The 26,072-nt window shown below is 36.4% G+C and overlaps 2 protein-coding genes and 1 non-coding gene across 5 annotated transcripts; 2 read left to right on the plus strand and 1 right to left on the minus strand.

Moving 5' to 3' along the window:
• Nucleotides 1-545: 545 nt before the first annotated feature.
• On the plus strand, nt 546-6,348 carry LOC145642048 (U-box domain-containing protein 52-like). Of its 3 annotated transcripts, none has more exons than XM_081693118.1 (9): nt 546-996; nt 1,185-1,279; nt 2,233-2,354; nt 2,442-2,651; nt 3,126-3,423; nt 3,500-3,601; nt 3,690-4,118; nt 4,643-5,458; nt 5,947-6,348. In XM_081693118.1, exons 1-9 carry the CDS (start codon nt 840-842, stop codon nt 6,013-6,015), a joined length of 2,298 nt encoding a protein of 765 aa, XP_081549244.1. In that variant the 5' UTR covers nt 546-839; the 3' UTR covers nt 6,016-6,348. The 3 variants fall into 3 exon arrangements, with proteins under 3 accessions (XP_081549244.1, XP_081549245.1, XP_081549246.1); XM_081693119.1 differs by lacking the exon at nt 5,947-6,348 and adding an exon at nt 5,590-5,715; XM_081693120.1 differs by having other exon boundaries at nt 843-1,000.
• Nucleotides 6,349-9,499: 3,151 nt separating this feature from the next.
• Nucleotides 9,500-9,570, minus strand: TRNAG-GCC (transfer RNA glycine (anticodon GCC)). The gene has a single exon. It is a non-coding gene; the product is annotated as a tRNA-Gly (tRNA).
• A 2,014-nt stretch (nt 9,571-11,584) lies between these two features.
• On the plus strand, nt 11,585-24,623 carry LOC145642051 (chitin elicitor receptor kinase 1-like). Its single transcript, XM_081693123.1, has 12 exons — nt 11,585-12,425; nt 17,543-17,582; nt 17,707-17,732; nt 17,884-18,027; nt 18,402-18,583; nt 18,702-18,791; nt 20,541-20,634; nt 20,730-20,881; nt 20,956-21,047; nt 23,476-23,614; nt 23,981-24,076; nt 24,168-24,623. The coding sequence occupies exons 1-12, from the start codon at nt 11,816-11,818 to the stop codon at nt 24,327-24,329; spliced, it is 1,827 nt and encodes a 608-aa protein (XP_081549249.1). The 5' UTR covers nt 11,585-11,815; the 3' UTR covers nt 24,330-24,623.
• The last annotated feature ends 1,449 nt before the right edge of the window (nt 24,624-26,072 follow it).

Here is a 26,072-nt window from a genome sequence, read left to right on the forward strand (position 1 = left end):
CATCACGGGCCAACTCAAGCCCATTCTCTTTGAATGGTGCATGGCCAATGGGGTTGCACCAGGGGACGATGAAGACGAGTGTGAAGGGTGTTTTTGCTGCTGGTGATGCGCAGGATAGCAAGTATAGGCAGGCTATCACGGCTGTTGGCACCGGTTAGCGTTCTACTTCTTCCTTTACGAATTACTCACAACAAAGGGATATTATTTGTGAGACATAAAATATTCCTTTGTTGCGAGTAATATGTAACGGAGGGAGTATTTTATTTGCTTGGTTTGTTTTAATATTGTCCTGTATTTTGCTGCTACTTAAACAACAATGGTGTAATAATTTAATTTCATAGTTGCAATGTTGTGTTTTGTTGCCAAAGCTCATACGTATGTGTTTTGCAATTTCGTATGGGTGCAATTTGTCATATACTCATATTGCACTTCTGTTATACAAACTCAACAATTAAATCCAAAATATACTCAAAGTTATACAATTTATTTGCCTAATCGTTTTATTTTTATTTTGGCTAGAGCTCAAAAGCTAGGTTGCACTTACACCATTAAAAAAAACTTTTACAAAAATAAAATATATAGAGAAAATTAAAAGTTAGTTAAGATTCCGAATTTCTCGCGCCAAAATCTTATGTTAGAAAGAGAAAACAACTCAAGAAGAAAGGAAATTAGCTTTATGGGGTAAGAGAGAGAAAGAGAAGAAAAACACCCTCAAAGTTTTTCTCTCTATCTCTCTCTTCCATTCTCCATTATTTTGGTTTTCTCTCTCCTCAAAAGAAGAGAAATTGCTACAATCTGTTTTCTGTTCTCAGAGGCATTTCAACAAACAGTTGGTGGGCATGTCTATATCGGAAGATTTAGCGCCGCTGCCCATCAACTGTACTGCGGTGGCTATTGATAAGGATAAGCATAGCCAATACGCGGTTAAATGGGCAATTGATCATCTTTTGTCTGGCAATCATTTCCTCATTTTGATCCATGTTAAGCAGAGAAATCGTAGGTATCCATCCCTCTCTTTTTAATTTTTCAGAAATATGATATAATATGATATACTATGAAATGACATGATATGATCTGATATGGGAATTCAATTATAAACTTACCCTTTTTGCTGATTTTGGTTTTGTTGGAAATTATTGAAATAATAAAGTTTCTAATTTTCGCGGGATTGTCTTTGTTTTCAGATGGTGGTGGGTTATTTGAGGTAGGCACAGGGGGAATTGAATCTGATCCAACGCATATTTTCATTCCTTATCGTGGATTTTGTGCTCGTAAATCGGTAATTACTTGACACAGCTTATATATTAGATAGCCAGTAATGGTTGTTCTGATATATTGTTCATAGAATTGTATGTAACATAGTTATTGAGATGTGTATAGTTCACCTCAATAAGTTTGAAAGTTTGCGATATTATCATTATTCTTATGTCATTTAAGGTGTAGGTTTGGTGTGGAATTGATAGATTTGGCACAAGGAAGATCAGAGCTATCTGTATATTTTTGGGGATTATGTGTGAAGCAATGCTCTTTAATGATTTCGACTCTCTTTGTTTCATAATGTATGCCGGCCTATAACATTTTTTGTACAAACAAAATGCAAAATTCATTTGTTCTTGTTTCTCCTTATTAGCATTTAGTTTAATGTTGAAAGGTCTTCAAGTCAAATGACCATCTTTGTAGATTTGTTATTTCTTATATCTGTGGTCTATGTACTGAAACGCCATATAGCATGGTGTATATGTAAAATTCATGTTTCCATCCTATTGACTATTTTGTTATCATTGTTTATGTGGTGTTTATATATATATATATATATATATATATTGAGAAAAATGAAGTATCTTTTTGGGAAACATAGCATTATGGATAGGCACCTAATAAGTGTGATAACACTTACCACATTGGATCTATTTGTTTCAAGTTACTACAAAGTAATACTCATGATTGCATGTTGCTTGTGTAAAGACATAGTGATAATTATATCTTCATGGAGAAGTTATGTTGCAGAACATGCTTAATGAAAATAACCTAGATATAATTGTGTTGTATTTCAAGCTGATAATGCTTGATATTTAGTCTTCTAGTTTATAAGTTAGTAGGAGAGAATTTATACGGAAGTGTACTTGCTTGTGAAAAAATTCTGGTTATCAAGTGACTTTTTAGCTGTCACAGTTGATAATTTGTGGGATTCAAATAGATTATTGAAAAAACATTATCATTTGCTATTACCAGGTTCAAGTGCGAGAGGTTGTTCTTGAAGATTCTGACATAGCTAGGGCTATCCTGGACTATGTGAACTGCAACTTCATCACTAACATTGTTATCGGTGCATCTTCAAGAAACGTTGTTGCAAAGTTAGTCATATTTCCTGTCTCTTTTAAAAGAAGCAAAATAATGTTTGGCAAGCCTAGTTCCTGAAACTATATTGTTGCTATTTACAGAACATTTAAAAAGCCTGATGTGCCAAGCTATGTGACCAAATGTGCACCAGATTTCTGTTCTGTGTATGTTATTGCAAAGTCAAAAGTTCTGAGTGTCCGATCAGCACAGCGTCCTGTTGCAAATACTCCCACTCCTCCAAAGCTTCCATCTCTTGGATTGCCACATCAATTTTCATTGGAACAGGCACTTGCTGACGACTTCAGCTTAAGGTAATTTGTATTTGCTATTATTATTAGTTATACGTTGAAGAATTACGTTTTGCATTGACATCTCTAATTTTCTTTGCCAGTATTCAAGACATTGTATATCAACATTTGCATTTCTAGGCTCTAAATCTAAATGGTGAAGACATTGTATATATAGTCTTAAGCTACGTCTTATGAATTTATGATAGCTAGAACTTCATATTAAATTATAAAAGAGAATTGCAGTTTATTGTAAGCTTACAATTTTGTTTCTCTTTTCTTCAAAATCCCCTGAAACCACAGAACTGTTCCACAATTTACAAATTATGAACAGCTCCGAATCGCAAAAAATATGGTCTGATACTCTAACGCAATTATATTAACATCTAACATCCTAACCTTTATAAGAGGGTAATTTTATGGTTTTTTCCTAATATGCTTTGTTCATGTAATCTTTTAAAGAAGGTCTGATAAAATTGTTTTCTTCATTGAGAACAGATCACCTTCTTACCGAGGATCACTTAACTCCAATGGTTCTGATAGAAAATCTTGGGATAGAAGCAATGAAGGCAGCAGGGCTGGACGACGGGCGTCTGTGTTGGGAAGTGCTTGGAAGGGGTCATCATCAATGGAAAATATTGACATTAATGTTGGAACATCCAACCACCGCAATTCCTTATCTGATGATGCTGATAATATTGACCACTCATTCCATAATATGCTTGAAGTGCCTGCCAAGGACTCAGACTTTTCGTTTGTTGGCGGTCCTCCAAGAAAGGATCACACTCACTCACCAGTAAGTAATATGTTGTAATATAAATAATTGTTCAGTGACATGTATTAATGAAATTGTGGTGGGTGATATGTTGCAGAATGATCTAGAGGCAGAAATGAGACGCTTAAGGCTTGAGTTAAAACAAACAATGGATATGTACAGCTCAGCTTGCAAAGAAGCAATCACTGCAAAGCAGAAGGTGATAGCTGGTCCTGTGGTCTTGTATGTAATATTGTGGTGCTACAGAAATGTTGGAATTTTATAATTTGTTTTTGGTAATTGTTCAGGCTAAAGAGCTTAATGATTGGAAGATGGAGGAAATTCGAAAATTTGAGCAAACACGTAGTTCTAAAGAGTCTGCTCATGCAGTTGTTGAGATGGAGAAGGCTAAGTGTAGAGCTGCTATAGAAGCTGCTGAAGCGGCACAGAGGTTAGCTGAGAAAGAAGCACAGAAAAGAAAGCTTGCAGAAAATAAGGCTAAGCAAGAAGCAGATGAGAAGAATCGGGCATTAAATGCATTGGCTCATAATGATGTTAGGTACAGGAAATACACCATTGATGAGATAGAAATCGCAACTGAAAACTTTTCTCCACAAAATAAAGTCGGTGAAGGTGGGTATGGACCTGTTTATCAAGGTAGACTGGATCATACTCCTGTTGCCATTAAAGTATTAAGACCAGATGCTGCACAAGGAAGGAAGCAGTTCCAACAGGAGGTAAAACCATTCTAATCTAATTTCTCTTTTACGCTAAAATGTATGGACTATGAGACTATGAGACTATGAGTATTAAAAACATTTCTTATTAGTATCATTATGCTAAATTTGTACAAGATATCCATAGGAGGCTTGCCAAGGGAAGCCTATCAATCCTAGTTGCTCTCGTCTTTGTAATTGACTATTGATTTGCATAACCAATCATTAGGCTAGCGTTGTGTATCTTCAGCTCGATCACACCTCATCATATATATCGTGACTTGGTAGATGTTATGATATGTGTAACCTGTGTGATTCTATAGTTAAATTAAGTTTTTACTTCATTATTCATTGTGTAAGGACTAAGGAAATTGGGGAAATGTCAGTGTAAGGCACGGTGTGTGTCCTAAAAATTTCCTTTATAACTATTTTTGTGAATCATGGAATTTTAGTGATCCAATAATATTAGCATAATAAAACCACAATTTGCTAGATTGTGTATGCTCAAATTAGTTTCGTTAATCTACTTTCCAACTTGATGGCAGGTTGAGGTACTAAGCTGTATGCGACATCCTCATATGGTTCTTCTCCTAGGAGCATGCCCTGAGTATGGTTGCTTGGTTTATGAATACATGAACAATGGAAGCCTGGAGGACAGGCTCCTCCGAAAAGGTGGGACTGCTCCTATTTCCTGGAGAATCCGATTCAAAATAGCAGCTGAGATTGCAATTGCCCTTACATTTCTCCACCAGGCGAAACCAGAACCCCTTGTGCATCGTGATCTAAAGCCAGCAAATATCCTCTTAGACAAAAATTATGTGAGCAAAATCAGTGATGTTGGTCTAGCAAGATTGGTTCCGCCTTCTGTGGCAAATAGTGTCACACAATATCACATGACTTCTGCTGCAGGAACTTTCTGTTACATTGATCCTGAGTATCAACAGACAGGAATGTTGACCACCAAATCTGATGTATATTCTTTGGGCATAATGTTGCTTCAGATAATTACCGCAAAACCTGCAATGGGTCTCAGTCACCATGTTCAACGAGCCATCGATACTGGAACCCTTGCTGATATGCTGGACCCAAATGTGACTGACTGGCCGATTGATGAAGCTATCTCATTTGCAAAATTGGCCTTAAAATGTTCTGAACTTAGGAAACGGGACCGCCCAGATCTTGCTACCGTTGTATTGCCAGAACTCATTCGACTGAAAGATTTTGGGATGACTGAAGACCCAAACAATTTCTACGCTTACAAGCCAAGAATTCACAACTCAGTTCCACGCCCAAGATCAACAGGCAGGAGTGGCAAAATCCCGTCGTCAAGTTCACATCATCGATCATCAAATTCTAGCCAGGTAATTAGCTACTCCATCTACCCCTTAATATTATTCACACTTCCTTAGTATGAATGTCCCAAATTGTTTCTTTTTTGTAAATATCTAATTCTATTTCGAAGTATATTTCTTGTTCGCAAAATTTTCTTAAGGGAATAAATCTCAACTGATGCCTTTTCCTCTCTCCCTAAGAATGCCACATGCATGCTCTGCTATCTATTTTTGAATGCTTCATCTATCACATGTAATGCTCAACACCTGGCCACCTCTGCCTATACTCCAGCCTTTAGGAAGCGAAAGACTCGAGGAGAATACATAGAATATTCTCCTCCTAGGCTTAGGATATATTTTGTAATGTTACACAAAGTAAGGATTCAATAGGTAATCTTGCTCGAAGTCATGTACTATCTTAGTATCCATGTCAATCCACATTGTGGATAGGCAAGAAAGAACTTTAAATGAAAAGTATTGATGATTTGCTAAATGTTATAATGTTGATGTTTGATCAGGGGTCATCACAGACCTTGTCTTGGACGCCATCACAGGGCTCAGATGAAACTTCTCTAGAAAGCGTATAAAAGCAGGCCACTTCGGCCTGGTTTCAAACTGGTGAAATCATTATATCAATTATCTTTACAAGATGAACATTGATATTATATTTATCATGTTTCTTTTGAAGATGTAGATCCTGTAAATGAAATACAAAGCATTATGTACATGGGGTTCTTCTTGTAAAGTACCATGCTTCTGAAGTGAAGGAGAATGAATAGTTTTTAGTTTCATTTTCTGCATAAAATCCTGCTCATCTTTGCTTTCGATCTTTCATAGGATGTGTTCAACTTCAAACTCTATTGAGCTTTAACAAAATACTTATAAGACATCAGGAACAGCATGATCATAATTATCGAAGGGTGGCGGTGGGAATGGGAGTGGGAGTGGGAGGAAGGGGGCTTAGAGCCTTTTGCTCTTGTGTAAACTATGTAATTAGCAATGAACACAATTGTTTTCTTCAGATGATTTAATTTAATTTCTTCCAGCATTTTGGTGTCCATAAACCAGTCAGGGAAAAAATTTGCAGTTTTGGTTCTGTTATTGGCTAAAGAATTTACTCCCGATTTCTTGAAATTAATAGTCACCTATACTAACTTAAAATGCTAAGAGAAGTGTCACATTTTCTGATATAACAGCATTTAATGATTGGAAATCTTTTATACGACAACCAATCCAACAGACAAAAGAGGAATATGCAATACTTAATGCTGTATTAAATCTTTCAATTATTTGGTTAAGGCTTAAATATATTTTTGTAATTCTATTCGGGAGCAAACAAAAGCCCAAAAAGCTGCATCAGAATAAGGTGTTATGCTTGAGTCCTTGGGATTTTAACTTCTGTGCGCAAGAAAAGTATAATTAAAGCTCGAAGAAAGCATAAAAAGTTGAATGTTAAGGCAATATTGTGGGGAAAAGAATAGTCTTAAGCCCTTAATACTACACACGTAGCATAACGTTCCCTAATATTGTAAATGTATCATGAGTTAAAGAATAAATAACACTCTAATTGTATAAGATGGCCGAAAAAAATATACGTGTACACCAAGTCAGCAATACAACCGTCTCATAACCCTTATAAATTAAGGTTATTTTATCGATAGAAAATTATTTGAGAGTAATTTTTCGATATGTTAAAGGTATGATCGTTGCACCACATCAGATATAAAGGATTTTGGGTTTGTGTTAATACATTTTCACCACAGTTGAAACACAATACGAAGTAGTATGTTTTGCTTATCCTATAATGCTATATAGCTTGTCATTTTTCCTTTTGAAAACTAACCTAATAACTTTAGGTTTTTGAAAGATTCTACTTGAAATTTGAGCTTAAAACACATAAATAAATTTATATTTACATATCCTTAAAACTTGGCTTATTTTTATTACAAACACATTCCTTAATACAGGCCAATTTCATACACATCAAAAGCCAAAAAGAGCAGACAAATATACCTTACCTTTCTTACAAGAAGCATCTAATGTTAAGCTCCCAACTTTATAAAGCACCACTCACACGCTTGATAAACACCTTAAGTTCACTACCATTTATTCTACTGCCTTTATTACATTACATTTCTTATGCCTTAGAAAACATATGCACTAACCATGAAACATATGAAATTAGCCATAATATTGGCACTTATACTTGCTACAAATGTATCATGTCAAGAACAAAATACAATGCCACTTCCACAAGGCTCACCAACAGCTATTGCAGGGCAACTCTGCATAAGTGAGTGTGGCACTTGCCCTGTCATATGCTCCTCTTCACCACCGCCGTCACAACCACCATCACCCCCGGCCCCCCCAGCCGTCCTCACACCACTAAACCCTTTATCGCCATCATCCACACCAAAGACTCCCCATTCACCACCACCACCGGAAACCATCCAACCACTCCTGCCACCACCGCCGCAACTTCCACCACTACTACCAATACTCCCACCATCCTCTGGAGGTTACCTGCCACCACCATCTCCCAAGGTGTCACACCCACCACCATCTCCACCACCACCACCGCCACCACCACCGTCATCCTCAGGTGGTTCGCCAAAGAGTAAAAAACCTCCTAGTGAATCCAGTCCACCAGTTTCATTTCCTTTGGTGATAAATCCAGCTGGTCCATCCCCTCCTAACCCATACTACTACTTCTATGAGTCTAATGCTGCATTTTCATCACTTCCTTTGCCAATTTACTTCTCTATTGTTGTATTAATTGCTTTTGATGTATTATTTCTTGTCTAGTATGATTAGTAAAATTGATCAAAGGAATACATGGTTTTGTATTCATTTTCCACTTTGTTTTTCACTTACAAGATGTTTTATTTAGCACTAATTTTTGGATTTTGTACATTGCAAGTTATGTAACAGCAGATTTAGACATAGAGTGAATGAGTGATAAACTACTTTTATATTCCCTTTGTCCACAAATTTTTTGTTACAATGTTTCAAACTCTCAACTTAGCCTAGTCAAAGAATTTGATATGATTTTAGTTTTTTTTTTTTTTTTTTTTTTTTTTTTTTTTTGGGTAATGATGGCCTCTCATTCTTTAATCTCATCATCACTTGTATTAAAGTTATTATGGCATATTAGAGATCAAGCTAAGTTACAAAAGTATCAAAATACGAGTGAAAGATTAGAAATAATAAAAACGCTCCAAGGTGGCCGATAAAACATATTCATGGTTAATCTATGTTAGTAATGCAACCTTCTCACAACCCTTGCTAGGGTCTTTTTTTTTATTATTATTGAAATGTGTAATGGTTACAATACAATAATGCACAAGATAAAAAAGGAATTGTCTAATTAGTAATTACATTTTAGGACATTAAAAAATGTTTGCTTTTGCTATAATGCTATATAGCTTGTCCTTTTTTCCAGTTTCATACACAACAAAAGCCAAAAATATGAGGCAAATATATCTTATCATTCTTACAAGAAGCATATCTATAAATTAAGTTCCAACTGTATTAAGTACCACTCACACAGTCACACGCTTGTTAAACACCATGCATAAGTTCACAACAATTTATTACACTGCCCATTTTTATGCCTTAGAAAACATGCAGATGCACTAACATGAGGTTTATGAAATTAGCCATAATATTGGCACTTGTAACAAATGTATCATGTCAAGATCAAAATACACTGCTACTTCCACAAAGCTCACCAACAGCTGTTGCAGGGCAACTTTGCATAAGTGTGGCACTTGCTCCTCATCACCACCGCCGTCACCCAGACAGCGAGGAGGATGGCAATACTGGCAAAGACCGTGCAAAGCCACCACCCCCGGCCCCCACAATCGTCCTCACACCACTAAACCCACCATCGCCGGAAACCTTCCAACCACTCTAGCTACCTTCACCGCAACTTCCACCACTACTCCCACCATCTCCTCTGGATGTTACCTGTCACCACCGTCACCCAAGGTGCCACACCCACCACCATCTAGCGTTATTTCATGCAATCAGTTTAGAAAATTTAATAGCTGTTAAAAAAAAAAAAAGCAATGCACCAGCCGGGAATCGAACCCGGGTCTGTACCGTGGCAGGGTACTATTCTACCACTAGACCACTGGTGCTATTTTGATAATGATACTTTGCTTTTATTATATATCTTAATAACATTTAGTTTAAATTTTTAACAACATAGAAAACTTGAATAATTTTCACTTTTCTAGCTAAATATTGTGAATTCAAAAACAAAAGAGTTAGTCTATATGTTTAGATGTATAACTGATGTATAATTAAGTCGAAATTATAAATTGTTAATAATTCCAACCATTTTTGAGGTAGAATTAACACATATACATAACAATTTTTTACTCCCATTTATAGTAGTACTTAAATTTCTACGCTGATAATTGAATAATACATTCATAATTAGGGTTTTAGCATAGGTTGGTTAGTTTCCTACTTTCCTACAAATCTTCATTTTAACTATGTCAAACTTCAAAACAAACGATCTTATTTCAACCGAAGATTGTAATACACCTTTTCTCAACAAATATTTATGTTTGTATATTCTACCGGCATTATGGTGGCACACTAACCAATATAAATAATAATGGGTTTGCCACTTGATACGTTTATGATCAGCAAGATCGCCAAGATGATGAATTGGGCCTCACTTAATTATTTCTAATCTTTTGAGGGGTTTGCGATCCAGCCTCAACTAAAGATGATAGTAGATCAGACCAAATAGATGTGTGACACAACTCAGCACGACAAACACATGAGTACATGACAAAACATGGTAAATTAAGTAAATTTTAGTTTAGACTCGCAATAATTGCACAACATAGTAGCATAAGTAGACTTGATGAGAAAATGATCTCAAATGACTTTAAGTTTTTATTTCATTTTCAAATAGCAATAATAATTTCTGGATAATCTCATTATAAAAGGAGATTCATCTTATTACACCAAAATCATTTGGGGATCAACTTTGTCTAGCATCACATGCTCAATCCTTAATTACATGGCTTCACGTGAGGCCAAGGGGCCGGGGTAGGGCTAGAGGTATAAAATTGAGAATCGTAGCTGGTAAAAGTAGAACCTTGAAATTATAGATGATAAGCGAGGTGAGCTTGGGTGCAAATACCCCCCTCTACCATGTACGATCCATAACCGGTCTTCTTCTTTTATTTTTTTCCCTAAATCCTTCACCATGGCGAATAAATATCCAACATTCATATATGTCTAATTGATACATCTTTAGATCTATGCCCGCTCCATCAGTTTAGTGAGTATCCACTAGCCACTTATACCCCATGCATTCCCCTCACATATATGACCCACCTAGCTATTATTCGTATATACACACTTAGAAGAATGATTTCCCCCACATATATGACCCATGGCAGATATAACTTTAATATCTATATTTATCCATTATGGCACTATCTAATATACCTACCCATACTCCTCTAACAAGGCGAGTACAATGTAAATTTGCAATAATGTATCCACTTGTCATCCAACCTCATCCTTAAGCTATGTTTAGTTCATCCAATTTTTTGCTTTTCTAGTATGACTTTTTTTAATTTGCTTTGATTTAAACTTTTTATTTATGTGATTTGATTTGATATGAACTGATTTGATTGCTTGATTATAAATCGCACATAAAACAATAAAGTATACTTAAGAGGTTTTTTTTTTTTTTTTTTTTTTTTTTTTTTTTTTTTTTTTTTTTATAAAAAAAAAAAACATAGCCTTACTTGAAAACTTAAAGTAGGGTTTGATGTTAGATTTTCCATTTTTTTAGGGGTAAATATATAAAATACAGTTTAATTTTAAATTACCCGCTAATATATATATATATATATATATATATATATATATATATATATATATATATATATATATATATTTTTTTTTTTATTTTTTTATGTTAACGTCTAAGAGGAGAGAGAAAATGAAGCAAGATAGAGGGATGGTTATGGAGGTCAACAACTTTGAAGCTTTCCTGCTGGCAATTAACATTCTTAAGCTGCTACCTAATGATTGAAGTTTCAGGTCAGCTGCGATTTTCTTAATTATTAATTTATACCATCAATTTCATTTTATCCTTCAAATAGTAGTTTCGTATTTCATTTGGACATCCTATTTATTTTTATTTTTTTTATGTAAATGGCAAAAAACACAGCTAAAATCTTTGACCTTTGACTAATCAATATGAAACCCCATCTCAATTTGAACCCTATTTAGAGTCAACTTTCCAATTAAACCTTCAATTTTGGTTTCTGATGCAATTTGGGGAAAAGGGTTTCAAGTGATTTCTTGAATAATCCCTCAATTGATTAGGGTTTTTTTTTCTGGGGTTTGATGATGAAGAAATTAGGGTTTTTGTTTTCTCTTTTAATTAGTTATTTGGTAGTTGTTGAATCAATCTGTAGTAGAGGTTGTGATTTGGGTTTAGCTTCATACTATGTTCAGCCAGCTGATACTCTTCTTGTTATAGCAAGTAATTTTCAAACTTCAACGGCTAATATTATGAGCTATAATCCCCAAATCACGGATGTAAGTGCTATTCAAATGAATTCCCGGATCAATATTCCGTTTTCTTGTAATTGTATAAATGGGAGTTTTCTTGGTCATAATTTTAGTTACCAGATTAAGACTGGCGATACGTATACAACTATTGCAGCAAACCAATATGCCAATCTTACTACTGTTGGTTCACTTCAGAATTTTAATAACTATACTCCGACTGGCCTTCCCGTTAGTGGCAACCTTAATGTGATTATTAATTGTTCTTGTGGAAATAGCAGTGTGTCCACGGATTATGGGTTGTTCATTACTTATCCGCTTCGTCCTGATGATAGCTTAAGCTCTATTGCGCGGACAGCTAATTTGAATGCGAGTTTGTTGCAGAGGTATAATCCTGGTGCAGACTTTAATGATGGAAATGGGCTTGTTTATATTCCTGGAAGAGGTACCAATCTTCTTTCTCTCTATCACTGTCACACACACAAACACCCTGGAACTCATTGAAATTATGTACTGTACTAGTTGAGTGTTAAAACCTGGGGTTTATTCTGGTTTCTTTTTCTTGAGGTTTATCAAATATTTACTTGTCAAATTGTGAATGGATCATTGCCTTCTTTAGGTTACTGAACTTGTTGGAATTTTGTGACTTAATTATTATGCATTGTTATGTTGTGCAACTGCACATGCATGTTGTGGGATTTGAAAACTTGTGAAACTCAGTAAAAAGCATGGTTAGGGGTACGGTAACAATGAAATATTTTGGACAAAAAGCTTCTTAAATGCATTTCTTATCGGCTGCATTCCATCTCAAAACTTGGCTAATTCAAACTTGAAGATACATGGTCGTTGGAATGTATGGGATGTTTCTTATTTCTCCCGGCTGCTTCTTAAGCTTTATTAGTGTGATTATGCTTATAAATGTAGCACCCAATTGGTCAATTATTTTGTGTCTTTATAATGAACCAATGAACTCCGCCAGTGGGTTTCCCGCTGCCAGTCCCAAGCCTGGATAAAGGAGGAGGGTTACGGTAGGCCAGTGACAGCCAGTATAAAACTTCGTCACATCCCATGACATGAGCCAAACAGATATTTTCGTGGGGGCGTTCCCTACTCAGCGACGCGCTGCACTTCCTAGACCCGGGTGTAGTGATAAGTATGCAAGGGTTGCTAGGTCGTCGCCCAGAAGCGACGCGCCACATTGCCCGAGTGTGGTGTCAAATGAGCAAGGGCGTGCCATTGGGGCGTTCCCTACTGAGCGACGCGCTGCACTTCCCAGACCCGGGTGCAGTGATAAGTATGTAAGGGTTGCTAGGTCGTCGCCCAGAAGCGACGCGCCATATTGCCCAATTGTGGTGTCAAATAATCAAGGACTTGGAGTTGGGATCAGGAGGGAGCGTGGGAGAAAAGAATTTAGTTTGCGGATTGGTTCTTGGAATGTGGGGTCTCTTACGGGAAAATCAGCAGAATTGGTAGAAGTAATGAAAAGACGACGCGTGAACATCATGTGCCTCCAAGAGACAAGATGGACAGGAGAAGGAGCTCGAGGCTTGGTTTTGGGGTATAAGGTATGGTATGTTGGGCAAGAAACGAGCCACAGAACAAGGAATGGTGGAGCTAGGAACGGAGTTGGTGTGGTTCTCGATGAGAGGTTGGCAAAAGAGGTGATCGAGGTCTATCGGAAGAACGATAGGTTGATAAGGCTGAAGTTGCTATGTGGCAAGGAGATTGTGAATGTTATCAGTGCTTATGCTCCCCAAGTGGGTTTAGATGCAGAAGAGAAACGACAATTTTGGGAGGACCTAGACGAGGTGGTGCAGGGTGTCCACCACTCAGAGAAGTTATATATTGGAGGGGATCTAAATGGGCACGTTGGGGCGAGCCGAGATGGCTATGAGAGTGTCCATGGAGGCTTTGGGTATGGGCAGAGGGACGCCGGTGGTGAAGCTATTATGGATTTTGCCCAATCATATGATTTAATTTTGGCTAATACTTGGTTTAAGAAGAGGGATTCACACTTGATAACTTTTCGGAATGGAGCAAATGCAACTCAAATAGACTTCCTGCTCACAAGGAGCATAGATAGCCAAAGTTGCATAAACTGTAAGGTTATCCCAGGGGAGAGTGTGGTCACCCAACACCGGCTATTGGTAATGACTATTCGTCTGAAAGAGAAGGCGAAGAAAAAAGTTAGACAAGAAGAACCAAGGATAAGATGGTGGACCCTAAGGGATGCAAAAGCTAAGGTTTTTACAGAAAAGGTAATTGAAGAAGCGGATTGGGATGGAGAGGTGGATCCGGACATGACCTGGTTACGAATGAAGAACTGTTTCCTAAGAGTGGCCAAAGAGGTCTTAGGGGAAGTAAGGGGAAGAACTTCGGTACAGAGAGATACTTCGTGGTGGACTGAAGAGGTGAAAGCAGTAATTAAGCAAAAAAGGGAATGCTATCAAGCCTTAGGAAAATGTAGGAGTGATGAAACCTTTGCAGCGTATAAGGAGGCTAAGAGTAAGGCAAAGGCAGCTGTTCGCCAAGCAAAAGAAAAGGCATATCAGGAGGTTTATGAAAAGCTTGATTCCAAGGAGGGAGAAAGGATCATTTATAAGATGGCAAAGAGAAGACAAGAGGCAAGGAAGGATATTGGCATGGTGAAGTGTGTCAAAGATAAGAACCAAATGGTCCTAGTGCAAGAGGAGGGCATCAAGGACAGGTGGAAGGGGTACTTCGATGAATTATTTAATGGAAGTAATGGAGTTGTGATAGGAGATACCTCTATGAGTGATGAAGAAATCAACATGGAGTATGTGCGAAGGATTAGGAGAGTAGAGGTGGAGATTGCACTGAGGAAGATGAAACCTAAGAAGGCGGTTGGCCCTGATGGGGTACCGATAGAGGTGTGGAGGTGTTTGGGTAAGATTGGTATTGATTGGTTAACAAACCTTTTCAACAAGATATGGACGGCTACAAGGATCCCACAAGATTGGAGGAAGAGCACCTTGGTCCCGGTTTATAAAAACAAAGGAGACGCTCAAGATTGTTCTAACTATCGAGGAATTAAGCTTATGAGCCATACTATGAAGTTGTGGGAAAGGGTGATTGAACAAAGGTTGAGGGCATGCACAAGCATTTCAGATAACCAATTTGGTTTTATGCCTGGGAGATCTACTATGGAGGCAATCCATTTGATAAGACAAATGATGGAGTTTTATAGGGTAAAGAAGAAAGATCTTCATATGGTCTTTATTGATTTAGAGAAGGCATATGACAAGGTGCCAAGAGAGATACTTTGGTGGGCAATGTTGAAGAAAGGTATCCCACGAAGGTATGTAGACCTAGTTAAGGATATGTATCGGGATGTGTCAACAAATGTGAGGACATGCGGAGGGTTGACAAAAGATTTCCCTATTACAATCGGATTGCATCAAGGGTCTGCATTAAGCCCTTTTCTTTTTGCAACGGTTCTAGACGAATTAACTAGACCAATTCAAGATGAGGGTCCATGGTGTATGCTGTTCGCAGATGATATCGTTTTGGTGGATGAGACTAAGGATGGGGTTAATGTCAAGTTGGAGCAATGGAGGCAAAGGTTGGAATCTAGAGGGTTTAAGCTAAGTCGGAGTAAGACTGAATATTTGGTATGTCGTTTTGGCACTCAGAGGGGGACAAGCAATGAAGTGGTGAGTTTGGATGGAAAGGATTTGACCATGAGTGAATGTTTTAAGTACCTAGGGTCGATCATCCAGAAGAATGGTGACATTGATCAAGACGTGACCCACAGGATTAAGTCAGGGTGGCTTAAATGGAGAGCGGCCACGGGAGTGCTATGCGACCGCAGCATTCCCTTAAAGTTGAAGGGAAAATTCTACAGGACTGCCATAAGACCAGTGTTGCTCTATGGTACAGAATGTTGGGCTTCTAAGGAAGAGCATATTAAAAAGATGGAGGTTACGGAAATGCGCATGTTAAGGTGGATGTGTGGAAACACTTTAAGAGATAGAATCAGAAATGAGGTTATTCGCAAGAAAGTAGGTGTGGCGGGCATTGTAGATAAATTAAGGGAAAATCGTCTGCGTTGGTTTGGACATGTAAGACGGAGACCCGAGGGTGCACCGGTGCGAAGAGTGGAAGAGTGGGACCATGGAGGGATTAAACGAGGAAGAGGGAGACCAAAGATGACTTGGTTGGAAGGAGTGAGGAAGGATATGAAGTGCATGGATTTACGTGAGGATGAAGTTTTGGATCGTAAGGGATGGAGGAGAAAGATTTATGTTGATGACTACACGGAATAATCAAATTTGGTTCATGTTAGCCGACCCCACTTTTGGGATTAAGGCTTTGATTGATTGATTGATTGATATAATGAACCAATGGATAGATATAAATTTGGGGTGAAAAGGTCTTTTCAGTTTGTCAAGTAATTATGTTTGTTTAAACACAAGTATAGGTAATGTAATAAGTGATCATCATGTGTCTATATAAAACAAAACAAATCAAGTCAATCCAACCCTTTTAGTGACTGCATGGTTGGGTAGGTGGAGGAATAAGGGAGAGGTGTAGATAATATGGTGTAAATAATGCAGAGCGTCTTATAAGGAATTTCATAAAAGAAAATGAGGAAAGAGACTTTAAAGATAACCCACCATACAGTCACGAAGGGCTTTGGGGTCTGAACTAGCCTATGTTAGTGGATTAAAAAAAAAGATATTGGAGATTGGAGAAGGAAAAATATGTATCACCCATAAGACAGTTTTTGTTATATTATTTCTTGAGTGTTAGCCATGCAGAACCACAAATCATTTTGGGACGAAGGCTTTGTTGTTGTTGTTGGCCATGTAGAAGGACCAAACAACTAGAATGCCAGGACTGATGCCTGGATGTTGTTTGTAACATACTTTGTATGAAAAGGAGAGATGGTTTTATTTATGTGTTCAATCTTCCCAGATGTTTAAATTGAGATCAATAAGAATCTTTTGCATCATAACTTTTAATCATTTAGCATAGTTTCTGGTTGAAAAAATTCTGAGTAAAAATCATATGGGCCGGCATATCATATATACAAGGGCAAACAACTAGAATACCAGGCACTTGTGCCTGACTACTGCGTAGCTTATTAATAGTTGGAGGGAAGAGTTTTAGCTCTCTGATTGATTTTCTCAGATGATTGCATTGTAGATTGTAAATAATTACTGCAGCATTTATATATTTAATTTCAAAATTTAAACATGAGATGGGGGAGGCGAGTTTACACAACTTGCCTCTGTTTCAGGCTTCAGCTCTTTATCACGCCCTTAAGTGCCATTTTGACCTAATAATATGTTTATTAAGCTGAAGAAAAAGTTCAATAATAAGCTAAGTAGCTAACTCTTCTTACTTATTATAAAAGCTGCATTGATTTTATCTATGGAGGGAAACAAAATGTGTTCTGAGTATCAGTTTTTGTTATGTTTCTGTAATGACCTTTTGTTCACCTTGGGATGACTCAGCTTAAAGCTTTTAACTGACACTGTTTACAAGCATGTTCACTGATTTTCTGAACCAGCCCTAATTTATTACTCTTTTGTGCAGACCAAAATCAAAATTACCCTCCACTGATATTACAATCAAGGTATCTTGTAGTCTTATTTTATTCCCGGACTCATCTATTTGTAGTATAACAATTACTATATCAGTCTCATTTGAGCCACTTTCTTAAAATAATTGTCTTGTTATCTTTTTAAAATTTTATGCAGCCCAGGACCTGGTGGACCTTCCACAGGTATTTGACTTTGCTCCTTTTGTAATATTAATTTTTTTATCCTATATCACACCAATAAAGCCTCTTGTCTTCTTCCTTTTCCATATTCTTGGACTCTTGGTTGTTCTAACAGTTTATACTTCCTCGTGACAATTGTTTTGCCTGCTCCCAGGAATTTCTCCCGGAGCCATAGCTGGTATATGTGTGGCAGTTGGATTGTGTGTGTTCTTGATTGCGTGGTATCTTGTCTACATAAGAAGAAAGAAGAGGAAAGCAGCAGCCTTGGATAAGCCTGATTTCCTGTTAACACCAGCTGGTACTCTTCATCTCTTTGTGGTGAACTCTTGAATCATTTATAAGTGTTATTACTTTTTTTTTTTTTTTTTTTTTTTTAAAAAAGTTTTAATTCTATAAGAATTAAAATATATCAAGAAAATGTGAGAAGCCACTAAACAAACCGACTGCATGATGACTTTTTTTTTAAAAATATTATTTTTATAAAAATAAACTAGAAGAAAGCTTATCAAATATCAAAGCAATTAGTTGGAGAAGCACCGGATGGCAGATGCCATAAACCAAGAAGCTAAGCCATCATATGATCCCAAATACCTCAACCCTATTAGTTCTATACTAGAAACCATAAACACACTATTGTGCCGGGTTAATATTGTTTGCTTTTATTGTGAACAGAACATGTAACCGGACCATCTGAAGCTGTAGCTGTTAATCCTAAGCATCCTGGCATAGCAGTTGATAAGTCAGTGGAATTTTCTTATGAAGAGCTTGCAAATGCTACTAGTAATTTCAGTTTGGCTAACAAAATTGGTCAAGGTGGATTTGGAGCTGTTTACTATGGCGAGCTAAGAGGCGAGGTTCGTAGATGCATTTATTTATTTATTTTCCTGTGTGTACAAATACAAATAGTTATAATGTTCATCGTTCTATATATAAGAACATAAATTTAGTTTGTTCAATATATTGCATCTTCAGAAAGCAGCTATCAAGAAGATGGATATGCAAGCAACAAAAGAATTTCTTGCTGAACTGAAGGTCTTGACGCATGTTCATCACTTGAACTTGGTACACACTCACCCCCTGAAATATGTCAGATCAGTCAGTAACTTTGAGCCTTTGATGCTATTGGTTTATAAGCTGTTTTGTGCTGAACTAGAGTCTAAGTGTTTATTGTTAATATATTATACTCTATTAAATTACTATATAACTTGCATTCTTGTTCCCTGCTGCAAAATTAAGTATCTGATTTAGGTAGGATTTTCAATGTTTAAGTGGACCAGCAATTTTTTTATTGGTTACAATCCCTCTAGAAATGAGAAAAGGGACCTCCTTTGTAAAGAGAGTAGAGAGATGTTGGGATTCAAACTTAGTCTCTTTCTTGTAATCGAGTAGGAGACTCATCAATTGTTAATAATGACAAATTGATAATGTTGATTGGCTCTTCTTGCATATTGAGGGAGCCAAGGGTCATGAGAGAGAGAGAGAGAGAGAGAGAGAGAGAGAGAGAGAGAGAGAGAGAATAAAAGCGAAGACTTCAACTAGGGTATGTGCAAGGAGCCAAGGATCATGATACAGGGTCTTTGAGAAAAAAATCTCTTATCCTTTGGACTCCATGAAAACTTATCTGCATCTATTTATTGGTAGATGATCTTGCTTCTTAACATTTATAGTCCCCTTTTTTTTTTTTTTTTTTTAATCAAAGTGAAAGAGTCAATGCTGGTCAACTTTTTAGCTTTGAGTTGGTACATTTAATGCTCCAGTTTGATGTCCTTGCTTCATATCAATGAAATACAAGATAAAAATTGTTTATGCAATCAAACTTCTAATGGAAATTATCTTTCTGCTGTGTCAGAATTAGTCTACGTACAACTGAAACCCTCTTACCTTGCGGTAACCTGGATTCTTGTAAAAGTCATCAGGCATTAATGTGTCCTTGACAGACTTGAGGCTTCTCTTTTAGACATCTCTTACCAAAAGGGGCTGAGAAGAAACGTATACTATATTTGTCTTGCAGATCCTGTTATAATCTCTTTACATCCCCAGTCACTTCTACATTTCTTCAGCTAATGTGAGAATGAACCCTTTTATGAAATGATGGCCCTAATGAGGATGCAAATTTATGCTGTTTTCCAGTGCTCGATAATACTCTTCCAGTAGAAATTATTATACTGTCCTAGTGATGAAATGAAATAGATCATCTTCCCGCAGAAATTTAAGCTAGTTTCCAGGCTTGATAATACTCTTTCAGTAGAAATTTTGTACTGTCCTACAGTCCTAGTGCTGACTGCTGAGTGTATTCATAGGAGGCTGGTTTAGTGCTAGAAATTCTTTTTGGGTTGGCTTGGTTCTGTTTGGTTCTTTTTCTATGAGACATTTGGATCAGTTTTTTTTTTTTTTTTTTTTTTGGGTTGGTGGCTCTTACAATCACCAGATTCATGACACAATCTTAGTCTCACAAGGAGTTTATCGGATACTTGGTTTCTGGTCCTGTGATATTGGAGCTTTCTTTCCCCCCTCTCTATTCTCGTGTTTAAGTTTATTTTTGAGCTGAAGTTAGTACTTATGTCATGTATGAAGTAAAATTGAATATTGAATGAACCTTTTCATGCATCTGGTTTACTTAGATTTGACCATAACTGTTTAGTTGGAATGTTAGATATTGTTCTCCGCAACCAATTTGATGTCTATTACAGTTCCACTGGAAATGAGGATTATCTGAGTATAATAATGTATGCTGTATTTAATATGATGTCTATTACTCTATTACAACCAGTCTCCTATGAATATACTCATGTCTACTGTATGTGAGTGCAGGTTCGCTTGATTGGATACTGTGTTGAGGATTATCTCTTCCTAGTGTATGAGTATGTTGAAAATGGAACCTTGAGTCAACATTTGCGTGGTTCAGGTAGAGCTATCTCTGTGGAAAACCGACTTCCTTCTGTTTTTCTCCTCTGGCATAAATATTCTATCAGTCCAACATGTTTGCCTATCTATTTTCAGGAAAAGCTGTCCTGCCATGGCATGCCAGAGTACAAATTGCTCTTGATTCAGCAAGAGGCCTTGAATATATCCATGAGCACACTGTACCTGTCTACATTCATCGTGATATTAAATCTGCGAACATATTGATTGACAATAATTTCCATGCAAAGGTACTTCAAGTAACTGCACGTTTGTTTAATAGCCATTCAATACTTTATTTGCTCACAATCCGCTAAATTTGCAGGTTGCAGATTTTGGATTGACAAAGCTAGTGGAGGTTGGAAATGCGTCTTTACCAACTCGTTTAGTGGGCACATTTGGATACATGCCACCAGAGTATGTTATTTAGAAAATGACCATGATATTACTACATACACCCCAAGCAGTTGTAGGCTTCTAGTAAATTATGCTAATTTGGCTTCGGTTTAGTTCTTCCATCCAGTTGGCTTGATCACTGTCCTAGGCCTAATGCTAGTGGGATGGAGCGACCCCTGCTGTTCAAAGAAAAGTTTTAACAATTAACTTGTTATTATAATTTGTGATAGTTGATTAGTTAGTACTCCCTCCACATCTAAAAGTTCTTCCTTATTTGGTTTTTTCTTTGTGAGACAATCTCTATCCAAACAGTAAGAATTTTTAGAGATGGAGGCTCCATTTGTGTTTTGAAGGAAAACATTTTCCTTGAAAATGATTTTCTCATTTTATATTGTTTGTTTAGTGAAGGGATGGAAAACAATTTTCCCAAAGGTGAAAAATAATTCTCCCAAGAGTAGAAAATATTTTCCTTTTAAAAGGTATGCCACATTTTCCTCCCTACTTCTTACATCCCTTACCTTGCCTCTCATCTATCTTCTCCTTTCCACTCCTATTTTCCCCTTCCTATATAATTTTTCTTGTAAGGAAACAAACAAAGAGAAACTTTATTTATTTTATTTTTTTTATAATTGTGTTTTCCCTTTAAATTATTTTCCATGGGGTATCATTCTCCCAAAAAATTGTTTTCCATTAAAACAAACGGAGCCGGAGAGAATTCTTGGTAGTGAGGTTATTTTTTTTTTATTATTATTTTATTATAGTCAAGGTGATGGGGTTGTTTTACTACTTCTTGCTTTCCACAGATATTGCAATGTGTGCACTTTTCACACTATTAGCACACTCCTCTTTAATCATATATTGTGACTCATATATAAGGAATTAATATAGTCATATGGAGTCTTATTAGATTTGTCTCAATACACTTCACAATGTCAACTTTTCATGTTTATATATATATATATATATATATATATATATATATATATATATATATATATATATATATATATATATATATATATATATATATATATATATATGTAATATAATTAACCAAGCAACCAAGAAGAAGAATGGCAAAGAAGGCTGGTATTTTCAAACACTTCCTGGTTGTTTTGTTCTATGCACAGCCTCTCAGCCTTGGCTTTCTACATAGGGTTTTTATTTCAAAAAAAAAATTACAATGAACCTGGGGTGGGTGTGGAAAATTTTCCACAACTGAATCGTGGGATGAGGAGTGCTCAAATATGGTACAGGTCTTAAGGAGTAGGGCTGTTTGGGAATTGGAATCGTTTGCATGTTATTTTGGAGTCTGACATAATAACCCCCCCCCCCCCCCCCCCCCCTCCTTTATTCTTAGAACACGTCGGTCATTGATTCCAGTTTTGCAATTGAATTTTCATGGAGTTGTGATAAGAATATCAAGTAGAGGTTTATATTATGAAGAAGTTGAACTGCTGAAGTTTGTTAAAGAGAAGCTTGAGGTATTTGCATGAAGAGGTGTTTAGAAATGTTAGAGCCATCAGATGGGAGGTTATTTTGGTTTAGAGAGGAAGGTGCACTGGATGATTGGTTAGTTAGTACATTTACTAAAATTCTCTTGGCATCTTAACCCTGTAAGAGAATAAATTAACTTAAAGGGATATTAATTCTGAGCATGCCCTTGACAAGGTTAATGGAATGAGGAGAAGAAGCTTTATCAAGGAGTTGGAACACTTGGAAGTGGAGAATCGTTGTAGTTAAGGATTCAAGATCCATCATTGAGGTGATAACATCATCATATGGAAACAATCAGGTATTGATAGTGCTTGTTTGAAATAGCATCATTTAGTGATGAAGAAATTACAAACTCAAGCAGAATGATTTAGTGATAGCCCATAAAGGTGTTTAAGCATCCTTCTTCAACAGTTCAGCATCTGGTCCACATGAGATGTCTCTAATCATGTTTTCTTATTCGCCAATTGTCATCATGGTCAAAGAAAGGTATAAGCATCTTCCTTTACATAATATTGCTGGACAAGAATTGCTCATAATTGACAACATATAAGCTTGCAAAAGGGGCATCCTAGATTTATCCAATAGCCTACAGTAGTTTTTGCTTTCATGTAGTCAAATTTCTAATAACTGTGGAAGTTAATATTGAAATTCTAGGAGGCTTTCCTGCTTAATTTTGCTGGTAAAGGAATTTTTCTGATTCAATTTTTTTCCCCTACATTTTTTATAAATGATATTCTTAAATATTTGAAGTCCCATGCTACTGCTAATCCATGATTGTTGTATCATGATGATTTGTTTAATCTTTTTCTGCGTGGAATATCTTTTAGGATTAGCAAAGGTACTATTATGTCTAATCATGGCTTAATCTCTTGCACCAATGGTTCTGTCTTTCAGCTGCTTAATAACAAATGTACTAGCCTCATAGAGATCCTAACTATTTGGCTGTATACAGGTACGCCCAATTTGGTGATGTCTCTCCCAAAGTAGATGTTTTCGCTTTTGGTGTTGTTCTCTTTGAACTCATATCAGGCAAGGAAGCTGTGGTAAAAGGAAGTGAATCATCTCTTCAACCACAGGGCCTTGCTACTTTGGTAAACAATCTGTTTTTGGTTAATCATACCACTTCTATATATATATTATGTTACTTTCTTTATATACAATATTGATAACAAACAAAGTATATTAGAAAAAGAATGCATGTAGTAAATAAATATGTTCCAGTGCCAGTAAATTAGACATTCTTTTAAGAACAAGTCAATATAGAAAAGCTAGTATTTGTTTAGCAATAAAGGAAATTATCGTGTTTGCTTCAAAAAAAAAAAAAAAAGAGGAAATTATTGTGTGATGTTTCTTTTAAACCATTCACCGTTTCTTAATCGATTTTTATTTCAATCGATATGCCTAATGCAGTTGTTCTTACCAACTTCATTATTAATAATTTTTTCTCCATGTAACAGTTCCAGGATGCTTATAGTGAGTCTGATCCGAACAGCATATGCAAACTAGTGGATCCAAGACTAGGGGTAGACTACCCTCTTGACTCTGTCCTCAAGGTGAATATGATCAAGCAATAACGTATGTTGGCTAATTTCAGTTCTAAAAGATGTTTGTATTAAGAGTTACTATATGTTTAATGTTTTACAGATGGTAGAGCTAGCAAGAGCATGTACTCATGAGAATCCCGACTTGCGACCTACCATGAGATCGGTTGCAGTTGCTTTGATGTCCTCCTCATCAACCACAGAAAATTGGGATATAAGTTCGTTCCATGAATATGGCCTTAGAAACCTTGGGTCTGGAAGATAACTGAAAATGGAGGATGGCAGGATGCTAGCATTATATCTTCTACCAATTTTTTGCAAATGTAATTATGTAAATGACATATTGAATTATTGCTTTAGATTTTCAGTTGTGGTTTGGTCTCATGATCTTTTTCCACACTTTTTTGTCTTCCCCCTTTTTTTACATGTTTTTATTCATTAAAACTAGAGTTCTTCAACATTTGGACTAGCCTAACTCGAAGAAATTTTGTACATTTTTCTTTTCTCATGTATAAATGAATATTAGTGATATGAAAAGGTTTATGCTCTTTAAAATTAAGCTTGATGTTCAACATTTGCACGGTGAGTAGTTGATCACTATACATACACCTCCACCGTCTAGTTGAGGTTATTTATTTATTATTTATTTTAGGGTTTTTCTCATTGGTAGCAATAAAAGTTTGTAAATTCTCTATGGTAGCAAAATTTTTGTCAAATTCTCTTAAATAGCATTAGTTTTACAATTATTCCCTTGTATAGCTTTATTTTATTAAATGTGATATATTAGCCTAAAATACATTAACCATGGTTATGTAATAATAATTTACTAAATTACCCTCACTTAATTTATTGAATGATACCTACAATAACCATACTTCATCAACATTAGTTCATAAGTAAAACAGGGCATCCGACAATTTAATGCAGAAAGTTTGTTTTTTGTTTGAAATAATTTTTGATAATTGCACTTGAGTTAGAGAGATCGAACAAGTAAAAACTTAAACACAACGACATTGCCACCAAAGATCACAGCTATCATACCACCATAGCCATCGAACCACCATCATTCATCAACCTTCAATCATCTCCGCGACACCCCATCGATCCTTCGACCACCATCTCCACCATACCCCATCGAACCACCATCAGCTGTTAACCCCAAACCGAACCCAATTTGGGCTTACCCAATTTCGACCACCATAGCCACCGACAAATTCAATTTGACCACCATAGAGTTGGGCGGGGATTCGATTGTGGCGTTTCGACTGGGTGGGGGTTCGATTGGCTAGGGGTTTGATTGGGTTGGGGTTTCGATTGCGAGGGTTCGATTAGGTTGGGTTTTCGACTGGATGGGGCTCGATCGATTGGGTGGGGTGGTGGTTTGGGGCGGGGGTCGAATTGGGTGGGGCTTCGTTTGGGTTGTCATGGGGTCGGTGAGACAGGGAGACGGTGCAGGTGGTGGTGCTAGATGGGGGCTCGACAGGGTGGAGGTTCAATAGGGTGGGGGTTCCATGGGGTGGGCGAGTTGATGATGATGATCAATTTGCTAAATATTTGTTAATTAGAAAAATATTGTCATGTTAGAGAAATTTATCAAAAGTAATGCTATTTTCGAGAATTTGTAAAAAATTTTGTTACCATTGAGAATGTGCAATTTTACATTGCTACCAATGAGAATTTCCCTTTATTTTATTTATTTATTTTAAAACAAATCTAATTGAGATTTATTTATTCCAAAATCCAAACTCCTTAAACCTATAATCTATTAACTAAACAGTCAAACATCAAATTTTGACCTCTTACCACCTTGATCTCGTTCCTCCTTTCTAGAATAATTGACACGTTTGAATTTTTTCACTATTTATATATTAGCTTTTGCTATAGTTTTTTTACTAAAAATTAAAAACAAATTTTATGATAAAATATGTTGTTAGGTATTGATATAAATTTTATAAAATAATGATTTTTTGTATCTTAATATCTTATATAAAAATAAAGTCAAATTAAT

The sequence above is a fragment of the Chenopodium album genome, chromosome 8 (assembly GCF_948465745.1).
Source record: "Chenopodium album chromosome 8, dcCheAlbu1.1, whole genome shotgun sequence".
Classification (NCBI taxonomy): domain Eukaryota; kingdom Viridiplantae; phylum Streptophyta; class Magnoliopsida; order Caryophyllales; family Amaranthaceae; genus Chenopodium; species Chenopodium album.